At 28.3% G+C, this 12,881-nt stretch overlaps 1 protein-coding gene across 1 annotated transcript in view; it reads right to left on the reverse strand.

Moving 5' to 3' along the window:
* The window catches only part of LOC123300294 (orexin receptor type 1), a 53,147-nt gene extending 41,207 nt beyond the window's left edge, over window positions 1-11,940 (reverse strand). Inside the window, exon 1 of the mRNA XM_044882846.1 lies at window positions 11,527-11,940. Within this exon, the coding sequence (XP_044738781.1) occupies window positions 11,527-11,940 (414 nt within the window). The remainder of the gene's footprint in view (window positions 1-11,526) is intronic.
* Between the last annotated feature and the right edge of the window lie 941 nt (window positions 11,941-12,881).

Genomic DNA, 12,881 nt, shown 5'->3' on the forward strand with positions numbered 1-12,881 from the left:
GCAAGATAAAAGCTGAATGCTCACATCAAATTTTTGCTTCGACCTTGAAAAAATAGTATATTTTTCACAATAATAAATATAAAAATTATTTACGTATAATTCCGATTAATTTGCATAAATACAATTATTATATTTATCTCGGAATAATCATCATTAACAATAAATGGCTTCATTCATGAAAATGATATATCTCCAATTCAATTTAATTCAATTCATATAGACCGTATGCCCATCACAAAATGATTCTTTTTGTCTGGCATTTTAAGAATTTATAAAAGTACTTTTTTGTTTAACATACCCAAAAAAACTATGAAAGCCATAAACAAATTCATTAATTAATGCATATTATTTTTGCCTATATGATGTCACATCATGGTGGCTTGTGTATAAGGTCACTTAATATACAGATTAAAAAGTACGACTTTTAATTTTAATATAATAAAACAATAATGTGCTTATATGATTCAAAATCAAAATATTTCTGTACATTAATTTTAATTTTATTCAATTTCATAATTTATTTTTTATACTACCGAAAGTACCCGATCTAGCTGCTATTTTTTTCCGAATTTTTCAACATAGTAGGCAAAAAAAGTGGAAAAAGAAAAATCTAAAAAATTCGATCTCTATTAATTCAAGACGATGGCGTGCCTTAAATCAAAAGTCAGACCAAAAGCAAAAAAAATTATGGGCTTACGATCTGATATTACAATTAACTTTGATTTGACATTCAAAATAATGATGGCAAAAAGTTAATTGAGTTTGAACTATATTTTGAAATTAATACGATTCGCTTTATTGGAAGTCAATACTATGTATATAGAAATTCTACGATTTTCTAAGTTAAGTTTTTATGACATCTTCTTTCTTTTAAATATGTTTAAAAACTAAAAGAAATGATATATCGAAGTCGTAGATTAGAATCATTTTTCGAAAATATGTATAGTCGGATTCGCCTAAAAAGATCAAGAAAATTGCGTGGCTGGCTTCAATTATTGATTGCATATCCATTAAGCACCGACTTTTCGATTTTCGACCTAAGTTTTATCCTTCTTGCTTAGGCTACAAATATAACCAATGATATTTTCCAAGGCTACAACGACTATATATTTTTGAAAAAAACAAAAATAAATTTTAGCACATCATATAAAATAATGGTTTTTTATCATGAATATGAAAATTTATAGCACCCAAAAATTGTGTAAAATTTATGTGAAATTGAAATCGAATAGTGGTGACATCATAATAATAATTTACGTTCAAAAAAAAAAAAAAAAAACTCTTTGGGGAATTTAAATAAAATAGAGAAAAAAAATCATTTTATCAACAAATTTTATATCAAAAACAAGAAATAATGGGCCGTTATATGGTTCGTCTGATAGACGGACGACGTCTAGAAAACAAACTCTGGAACTCTTTTGAGTCTAATCTTTTATTTAGATATCTGAACGCTGAATAAAATGGTACGATTTTCAAAACATCTAGAAAATCGATTTTCTCATTATCATGCATTCCATCTAAAGATATATTCGAAAAATGCCAAACATTCATAGAAAATTGAAGCTGAATTGAAGAAAATTGAATGTTTTCTATTGGAAAACTTATTTTGCCAAGTGGCAATCGAAGACTTAAAATATAACAACAAAATAGGCTTAATAGGCTTCTTTCTTTGAGTTTATAATTTTTTGAATTATTTTAAGCCTGTTGATGACTGCCATATCAACTGCTTGACGGCAGAAATAATTTTCCCAATAGTTCACGGTTTTTGCTAGTGCTAGCAAAACAACATTAGGTGAAGAAAACTTTATGTTAAACAATCTGTATAAATAAATTTATGAAGAATTATAGTTTACCATGTTTTTCTTATTTGTGAAATGAAAACCATAATATTTTTTATTTTGTACATTTAATATTCTCAAGCCCTTTTAATAAAGCATTCATCTACTTATGTACTTAGATGTAAAACGATATTATTACCAACACAACATTATTAAAATAATATAACTAGGGATTTTATTTATTAAATTGTTCCATTCAAATGCACCATAATAGGGCAGAGATTATATTAACTGATGAAAATTTAATTAAATCTTTATAATCATCTATCAAAATACAAGTCATTTTCTTTAAATTAGAAAAATTATATTTTTCTTTGAGTTTTCAAGCAGGATAAGTATCTACTCTCCTTCAGCACTGTTTTCTAAATTTTCTAATATTGGGTGTATGCGGCAAGTCAAGTTACACCCGATGAGCAATTAATTAACTGTTTGTTAACTGAAAGCTACTGAACCCAAAATACGATATTTTCGATCATATTTAACTCCGGGAAAAGCTGCTCTTTTCATACCCTTTCTTGCAAGGATTTTTTAATAAATATTTTCTACTAAGTTGAAATATTTTCGTTCAAAGAAATTTGCCAAAATTCTATAGCCCCTGTATTACGAGAGGTGGTGGATTTAAGGGGTGGCAAAGGAACAGTTTCCTACTGGGTCCTTAAAATAAGGTAGCACAAGGGAGATCGAAGTGCATTTGACTAAAAAAAGGTGAAAAAGACAAATTTTAATGAAAGGGCACCTTAAGGGAGCACCAAGTTCAAAAGCCCACTAGCACCATTTCTTTTTTTCCTTAAACGAGTAGTAGTCTCACCTAATGATCGCAGATCGCTGATGTTTTTCTATCTAACGAGATTAGACTGTTTTTTTCTAGTTATTTAACGAATTTAGTGACCGTATGACTACATAGGCACTAAAGAATTAAAGAAATGAGATTGTTCAGAGCAGCGGACGAATAACAGCTACTCCAGAACACACTTAAACATTTCATGATGTAGTCAAACTTGAGTCATGGATGGAAACCGTGATAAATTCTTTTCTAGTCGTTTATTACATGTTACATGACCCGTAAATTAAAAATACTTTTTCTTACATACTCCTAACATTCATTGTTCTCTTAAACACATTTTTCTGTTTTTCTACGAATCGTTGAATGTTCATTCTTTTCTAAAATGGTATGCGTTTCTCGAAATAAAAAACAACATTTGATGAGTAGGAAACCATGTATTTACAAATATATTGTTTTTGAAAAGAAAATTCATTGTTTTTCCATTTTCTTAATATTTTCATATACGTTTTACTTTTAAAATGGATAAAATATACCGGGTGTTTCAAAAAAATTTTAATTTCTGTTGTATCGATTGTTAAAAAAAACATTTCCACTTCAACATCTCCTTTGGGTAGAAACATTTCCACTTCGCATAGCGTATTATCTTTCTTGATTCTATTTCTGGGGGACCTGTAGGAACTCCCAAAAGATAGTTTTCGGCTTTTCAAAACGCTGCTTGTATTCAATATTTTATCTGTAGGACCTGTAACGCTCCTTGATCTATCTATGAATTAAGATGCCCTGTAATACTAAACTGATTTCGGGTAATATTCTGTAGAAGGAGCAAATACATCTTACTTCTATTTCAAAACTATTCTCGGCGACCAAAAAGTTCGTCTGGAAATCTAATTGTGTTAGATCCTTTGGCCTCGATTACGAAAACGCGATTTTCGATGAAATTTCGCAATTTTTCAGTGAATTACAAACAAAATCGTATACAACCTACGTCATTCGATAGGTTTTGTTGTTTTCTTTCTCATTTCTTAGGTTATGTTCTGAACCAGCAGGGAAAATGCCAAGAACGCTATGTTTCTTATAATTCTATTTTCTACCGGACCAATTTTTTTACTTCTCGGCTGCATCCTTTAGGGCTCTTTCCATCGGTTCATTCATAGAATCCGTGGACTAAAAGTTGTTTTTTCGTATTCAGGGACTTTCTTTCTTGATTCGGAACCTCCTGTAGGTGGGGGTGATTTTAATATGACAGGCATAATACAAACAGTAAACGTCTATCACTGAATTCTTTAAATATTAGCTGTATTTCTTAAATCATGAATAATATACTAAAAAAGTTTTTTAATACAAAGAAGCTAAAATAAATATAAACAAAATATTTATAGCTTTTAAAGCACAATAGTGAAATACATATACTTATGAAACCAAACACGTGTCGTCTCATAAATTGGATTAAATTAAAAAGTTTTAAACTTTAGAAAACACAGCTCAGCGTTTTATCTCGACATTTCATTATATACCAATGTGTGTTTTATACACTCATTGATATGTAAAGAAATGTATTTCCTTTTTAAATTTCTTAAAAAGAGAGTATTCTGTAGAATTTTCTAAGTATCTGCAGCAAGTCTTATAATATTAGTAAAGGAGAGTCAGAATAGTTCGGGAGCCATGATAGGATCAGGCATTATTTCTACAATATCCTACTCACTATTAGACCAATTGGTAGCGCAAGAAATAAGTTTTTATTTTTTAGGTAAGTTATTTAAAAATTTGTATGTCGACAATACTAATATTAAATTATTGACATCTATAACAAGAACCAAATAGATCAGTAGTTAGCGGTTCTGACTACGGATCCACCGGACCCTGGTTCGTATCTTGGCACAATTTAAGATTTGTTTTGTTTTTTTTTTTTAATTTTCAAAACAAACTTTCATCATATTCTCCTAATACAAATTATCAAAATAAATGAAAATCAAATCAAAAATTAGTATTTTTTGATAATTTGTATTAGGAGAACATAATGATACTTTAACGAAATGAAAAAAAAAAAAAAATTAAATAATTTAATTATTATATATGACCTATTTTTAAAGGATACCCAGCCCGGATACGAACCATGCTACCTTGTACTCGCAATCAAATACGCTAACTACTAAGCTATTTTGATTCTTGATATTTATACCCAAGACAAGGTAATTAATCTTATTTATAACTAGAGAATTGTGATATGTAATTATATATTAAGATAGGAATATTGATTAAGAATGGTCCTACTCCGATAATTTTTATTCAATTTCATTTCGAAGTATATGGAATCAATTTTTGGAGACTATTTTCCTTTTCGCACGCTTTCGTTCTGATTTGTTTACGGGTTAGGAGGTAAAGCCAAGAAAAGTGTAATATAAAAACCATACCAAAAGTACGAAAAGAACAATGTTCCTACCGAGTGTCCCACGACACTTTTTTGTATTCCTAAATCCACCATTTATGAAAATAAAAAACTGAAAATGCTTGTAAAATCGCATATGGGCTAGTTATTTAGCTTAATTATAAAACGGAATCGAAAAAGAGTCCAAAATTTGATGTACAAAGGAAACGTGAAAATGAATGAATTGACAGAATGGACTATAAAGGTTTTTACTAGAGATTTCTGACAAGATTTTGAAGAAATTCTGTTTTAGACAGGTAGTTAGAAACTTTATATATACTGCCTTTCCTTAAATCATGATTGGATTTAAAGTTTAAAATGTCAAAAGTTGAATATATTTTATTCGAAACTACCTCTATCTCTACATATCAATCTCAATTAAAATGCAAATTACGTATACCTTTCGAATTCGAACTGTCATGTCATATACGCCCTCGCTTGATAACGCCCTCAAGATTGATTTATTGACAATTTGTCGTGAACATTATACAAATTCAATTATATATATACTTATATTCTCGTAAAATATATTTGTATCGTTAAAATCACGAAGGAACAATATTTCCAATATATAAATTTTATGATCGTTTTAAAAGTAAATGAAGCGTTTATCTATAAATATCTTGACCTAGAATATATACTTGAAATGAAAACTGAAGAAGGTCTAGAATATTCTACATGACTGGCATACAAATTGGATAAATCGTAAAAATATAATATTTATGTTTTCCATAAAATTATTAAATAATGTATCTCAATGTTTTAAAGTAGTCAAGCTGTTTAAGCAAGTACGGTGAATGTTTTTCCGGGTAACTGTCCTTTTTTTACGGGTAACTGATAGTTTAAAGTCCCTTGATCACAATCAATACAGTTTTCGAAATAGTGATTTTTAACACAATACCTTCTGGAAGAACTCACAAGAATGTTAATTGTACAAAAATCGGTGATTGAGCTTCAAAAAAGCTTTCATCATGAAGAAAATTTATCACAAATTCTGTTTATGCAAAAAAAAAAACATAACATTACGACGCTTTCGAAAAAGAAAACATAAAAAAACTTTGGTTTTTGACGCGTGTACGATATTTTTAGAGTATTTTATTACATTTATGTCATACAAATTGCCTAACTTAAATAATGTATCTCAATGTTTTTAATTTTATCAAAATATATAGTGGAATTAATTTATGAAGAAACGGTACCAGATAATAATTTTCTTTTCCCAGTTTTTGGTAACACAACCTGTATACTTATTATTAAAAAATAAATGATGCAATCTGCACAAAACAAACCTTTAAATTGACACAAATGTTAACTGACCCAATTTTTTGTTGTTTTCTTAACTATTATTTACAATATTGGCAAGTTTGCAAGTTTTTCTATTTGACTTTTGAGACTACCAATCTGGAAACTTTCGAATTTAAAAAAAAATCGGTTAAATGCGTGTCGAACTCACTAGGGGAGAGTTTTGTACAAAAAATAGCCGAAGATTAGGATGTAAAATGACTAAGTTTTCTTTTTTAACCCCCGAACCAAGAAATGGGCCGTGTCATAAGTTTGACCGCTATGTGTTTCTGTCTGTCTGTCTGTGGCATCGTAGCGTCTAAACGGATGAGCTTTTTTTTTGTTTCGTTAGACAGGTTTAATGGAGAGTAGGACAATTTAATGGAGAGTGTTTTTAGCTATGTTTCAAGTACGAGCTTAGAGTTCCGTACCCGGAACAACTAAAAAATAGGTGATGCTTCTCAAAATCGGTTCAGTTTGGAGAAAGCTCTAAGAATTCATTGTGAGACAAGGTCGAATAAACCGTCTATTGTACTGAATTCACGAGCAAAAGTGAGTGAACGATGAGTTACCGACTAATTGTACTAATCTTGTTTCATTTAATTCGATTCGGTGAAAATAAACGGTAAGCGGACAGACAGACAAAAGAGTGAACCTATCAAAATTCCATTTTAGAAAAGTAGTGAGTTGGGAATTAAATTGATTAGAAAATAACATGAATGAGAAATATTTTAAAACCACTTAAAGTTGAGAAATAATATAGTAATGAATAAAATATTTTAAAAGCTTTGATGATGGTCATTTTCAAGTTTTACAATCAATTTTCGAATTAGAAAGCATTTTCTAATTAATTTTCTGTTTTATTTTTCTAGTGGTTTCTTTTAAATAGGAAAAATTCAATTTGTACGGACACAAAAAACGTTTCATTGACAAGAAAATTGTATGACAATAAACATGAATTCTTTCTAAAGTAGGTATGTGTTTCCATACGGGTCTAGGGACAAACGTGGTATTTCATAATATGGTACTGAGAGCTGGTGATTTTAGCAATAACGAAACTGTTAGTGAATTATTAGTAAGAGGACATGAAAAATGATTTTAAAATTTGACTTGGCACTTCAAACACAATCGAAATATCTGTGTTTCATAATTTTAAAATTAAAATTATTATTAACGACCACGTTTCGATGTGTCTTCTTTGTCTAATTTCAATTATTCATTCCTGTGAGAATTTCGAGGTGTAAAATGTATAAACACTCTTGGATATAAATGCAACGACCTGTCCTAATTTCTAGTTAATCCATCGATTTCTTTTCGAGTTATGCAGCCATAAACATGCAGGAGTTAAATATTTATATATTAGATATACAATGGGTATAAAAAACTATTAAAAAACCATGGAGACCACCAAATTAGAATTTCTGCGACCTTCTAGAAAACTGGCTAAAGAAGTATTCATTTCCTAAAGAAATATATCCAAAATTCAACCATCTTAGACCTTGTCAACTTCCTCACAAATTTTCAGCATATCTGAAATGATTCTCGAATACTACGCTTGACTCTGGACCTTTAAATAGAAAATTCATATAGAAAATTCTATAGAATTTCTTCTTTTTTTTTTCATTATTTATTTACATTTTATAAATGAATAACATTCAATTGTTGATTAGAAAATAACAACGCAATAATATACAACAATGAGATATACAATAGAAGCTTTTCTAATGCTTTTCCTTTGTTGTGGTCTACTCTATTAAAATTGTGCTGAGAAATTGTAACCTTGGTTAAAATTGGTTTTCGCTGACTGTGGCGTCGCGTACATGGAATTGCATATTATGTTTATTGTTTTTGTAAGGTTTTAGAACCAGCTACTTGAAAAACTTGTTAATAGAAAAGTTACTAGATCGAAAACTTGGTAGAAACACCGATTTGGAAGACACTCCACTGTCTATACATGGTACTTCAACAATTAACTCAGTCCATGGTTTGTTTTCACTTGTTGGGAAAGGATTTAAATTTAATTTAAGGATTTTAATAACATCTTAATTAATTTCGATGTCAATTTTTCAAGTCATCTCTTAAAACGTGCGAAACGTTAAAATTAAAACGTTACACAAGCAAGTATTATATTATATACTCCAACCGCGCTGGAAGAAAAATATACCTAACCTCTATGTTTAATGTCGATACAAATTTTTCAAAGATATTACCTTTTGAAGACGCTTTTAGGCGATGTCACAGAAAGTAAATAGCTAACCGTCTAGCTGAACGCACAGACTAAACCGGTGATCGTAGTGACCTGAAACTTGGAGGGTGTATTCTTTATATGACTGAGGCATCTGATTTTCCGAAATTCTACTCCTAAAGGTCCAATCTACTTCAAATTTTGCATAAACATTCCTTAACAGGATTGAAGTGTTTGTATGTATTCAAAATTCAATTTACGTAGCGAAGCGGGTGGATAACTGCTAGTCTAATATAAAGATTATCTTTACATAGAGGTTGTATGACTAAATTCACACCACGTTTAAAAAACAGAACTTTAACATTCGTGCTCGTACGATCATGAATACATTTTAATTCCAGAATATTGTATCTTGCGGTCTGACACATATTCCAGACTATTTCCTTACTGGCATACATATTATTTTTACTAAATGATGAATGTACAAAAATGTATTCCTTTTATTTTAGAAAAATAAAAGAATATTTCTCTTATTTTTACAAGCTGTTATTTTTGGAATAAAACAACTTTATTATTTTTCTATCAATTTTGTAAAGGATATCTTTTCGACCCGGGGGAACCGGTAAGAAATGGTTCGAGTTTTTCCCAGCTGGAGTATTTATTAAACGAATTTTTTTTTAGTATATCGGGGTACAATGTTTTTATGATACAGTTAAATTTATTACCGGAAAAGTTTTCATTCTTTCTCTTTTCCTAAGAATTCTATACAACAATAGTAAAAACAAAAAAAAAACACTTTTCTTTGCCGGAAAAATAATTTTCTTTCAATGTGTTAATGAAATCGTATAATTTACTGTTATTGTTTCTCATATAGAAACCTTTATTTCTCAGAATTGATTGACGACATAAAGCATACTGAAGCACCATTGATTTTCGTGAAAATAAATTAAAAAATGAAGTCAAGTTTTATTTTTTCCTAGAAGGTTCTACACGTGTGACGACAAATCTTTTTTTAAGTCTTCAATCAGAAAGAACTGCATCATATTAAGATTATCATACAGAACGATTTATTAGAATTTCGTTAAAATTATCTTTCAGAATATTGCTTTTTTTATATAGAAACGTAATTTATATGCAAATTATTTCTATTTATTATTTAATATATAGTCAATATCTATTACATAACAACACAAACAGTTGCATATAAATAAATATCTATATGAACATTTTTTTTATCGTATCTGTCATAGGCAATGTTTATTACATTATTGTTGATATAATTGCTTGTACATAAATACTTTATAGAAAAATATATGCATTATTTTTTATATTTTTGTATATTTAATTGCATTTAATATTCTGTAGATGAAATAAACTTACAAAATGTGTCATTTTAACGGTATAAATTACCTGATTATCGGAGGAAATTGACATGTGAATCACATTAATTTTATGCAAGTGAATCTTTTACTTCGTATTTTTTTGTCTTTTGTGATAATTTATTCTGAAACATTCGGTATGCTAAATAACCTAATTTTAAGATGATAATAGTATATAACTAATTAGTTTAGTGTATACCTTTTAGATTAATCGAATTCTGACTTCGAATATGATTATTATATTTAGATAATTATAATTGATGCTTGAAAATTAATTGATATATTGATAGAAAATATCTCACGGATAATCTATATTTAAAACCGATACTTTAATAACTTATATAATAAGCCCTTTCCCTTTTATTCTCCCATCAACCATCTTACCATCTTATAAAAGGATATTTGTCAATCGTCAATATTTACTTTAATAAAGTTTAAAAATTTTTCCAACTCTATGACAAGCCTATACCTATTTAATAAAATAACTGTCTTAACAGATTTAACCAGGGAGTTAATTTTAATACCTACTTTGATAAACTTGTGTAATCTTTAGTCTGGATAATAAACAGGTAGGAAAGAATGCGTTTTTAAAACAGTGAAAAAAGAACTATAATTAATTTTTCCAAAATGTCTTTTTAATCCCCTAACTAAAAAAAAGAGGTTTTATAAGTTTGACCGTAATGTATGGAAAAAAGTAATTTAATGGAAAGAAACCACAAGGCACTTTATTCGCTGTGGGATTTGAATCATTTCTTGTCAGATCTGCTCTTCCAGAGATTCAGGTTCTTTTGAGAAAACACTTACTAAATTTCCTTAAAAACACAAGTAATTTTCTTCAGTGCTTAAATTTCTAAAAGTAAAAACAAAATTTGGAGAACTGATGAGATTTGATTTTATATTGTTTTCAATATCGCACAGCTCTCTGCTCCATCATATATATAGTATCTTAGTGCGAATATATTAAATTATTTTGAGTGGGTAAAATGAATTTTCCATGAATTTACCATCTTTCATACAAAAATTGAAAATATAATTTTCTAAATTATTTTGAAGAGCCTCATTTATCATCATAGACGATCTATTTTAATTATAAATTGAAAAGTAGACCACATTTCTACCTTTGCACCATTTCTATTGATTTGTTATACTAATTGCATATCGTATTACAAAATAATACTTCAAATAAATGACTATGACACCACTGGTGTTATATTATATTATATAATCCCATGTGTCTTATTTTCATACCACTTGGAACAAGTAGACGAATTTATCAGTATTATAGAGTGTAGCAGATATATACTTGATTCAAAACATTCAACTAAATTACCTGGCCAAAAACAGGAAAGTAAGCAACCAAAGCGAGGTCCATCACAAAGTTAAGCAGTCATACAGTAAAAAGGAAAAATATATAAGGCCCCCATGTTTTTATACCATAGAAATATATCAAGGTATACTAAGTTTAGTCCCAAGTTTGTAACGCTTAAAAATATTGATGCTTCGAACAAAATTTTGGTATATGTGTTCATAAAATCAACAAATTAGTCTATTTCCGGTTGTCTGTCCGTCTGTGATTATTTTTTTCCATTGTACCTGTAAAAATAGTGCATCATGGCCAAAATAATTGCACTTACCTGTAACATTGGTAAGAAAAAGCATAAAAACTGTCCAAATATCCAATTTTGTATAAGCTGTACCATTAACGTAATCGGTAAAACAATCGCACATTTTAATATATCACAAATCGCGATATTTATTAAAAAACAATATGTCGGATCACGATAAAATCGATACCGTACAATATATAATATCATACCAATATTTGTTAAAACACCCCAAACAATTAGCACCCCATATAAAATTATAAATACCCAATAATATTGTTTAACGGATGGTCGTATATGTGGTTCTTTGTAATTGATCGATGTTGAATTTAAACCTAAGATAAAATGTGTTATATAACCTAACCATTGTTCGGGAATTTCATTCACTTCATCACGTGATACCGGATCGTGGATTTGTTTAGGTATCGGAAATTCCGTTGGCATTTTGATCAAATTTTTTATTTATCACTCCGAAATAAAGTTCATATTATATAAGTTTTTTTTATTTTGGTTCGATTTTAGCACTAAAAATATTATTTTTATTAAGTTGGCATTTTGTATAGTAATTTTATCGACCTTATAACAGTTCTCGCGAATCGTTAAAATAATCACTTTTTTAAAAAATTTATCATAATTCTTAAACTATTAAAAAAAAAGAAAATAATAAAAATTTCTTTTCTCTTCGGTAGGCAAATTTTGAGTTGAATATCGCCGAAGTATAAATAACGGTATTTTGTCAATATTTTTATTTCCTCAATATTAAAGCTAATCACTTTTTTTATAAGCACAAAGTATCACAATTTTTCAAATATTAAAATAAAAAAATTAATAAGACAAAGTTTTTATATCACATTTTTAATTTTTCGATTTGAATCCAGAGAATGTCTTTTAAATCGTTAGAGATACACGAAATTCATAGATTAAAAATGTTTTTAAATTCTATATGCTTTTTTTATAACTCACTCAGTATTTACAGAGTATTTTTAGTTATTTACTCACATTTAATAATGTTAATTTTAATTTAAGTGTTTATAAAAATATGACACATATTTTTTTTTAACTATTTTAAATTAATTTGATTTTAATTTTAAATAACTCTAATACACAAAATTTAAGGAGAAATCGATTCCCGATTGATTACAATTTTTATTATTCAGTTAATTAATTTTAGTTAATAATTATTTTGTATTTAATATATCACAAAAATTAATGTCGAAATTTACAAATATTGAAATTAAAAATTACAAAGATTAATATGTGTTATTACATTTTCCATAAAATCCTTTTTTTATACTTAAAAAGGACGTCTATTGCAGACAAAAGTGTATTTTTAGTTTAGGTAGTTAGAAAACACAAATAAGAAAAATATTATATCTTCTCAACAT

The sequence above is a fragment of the Chrysoperla carnea genome, chromosome 5, assembly GCF_905475395.1.
Source record: "Chrysoperla carnea chromosome 5, inChrCarn1.1, whole genome shotgun sequence".
Classification (NCBI taxonomy): Eukaryota; Metazoa; Arthropoda; class Insecta; order Neuroptera; family Chrysopidae; genus Chrysoperla; species Chrysoperla carnea.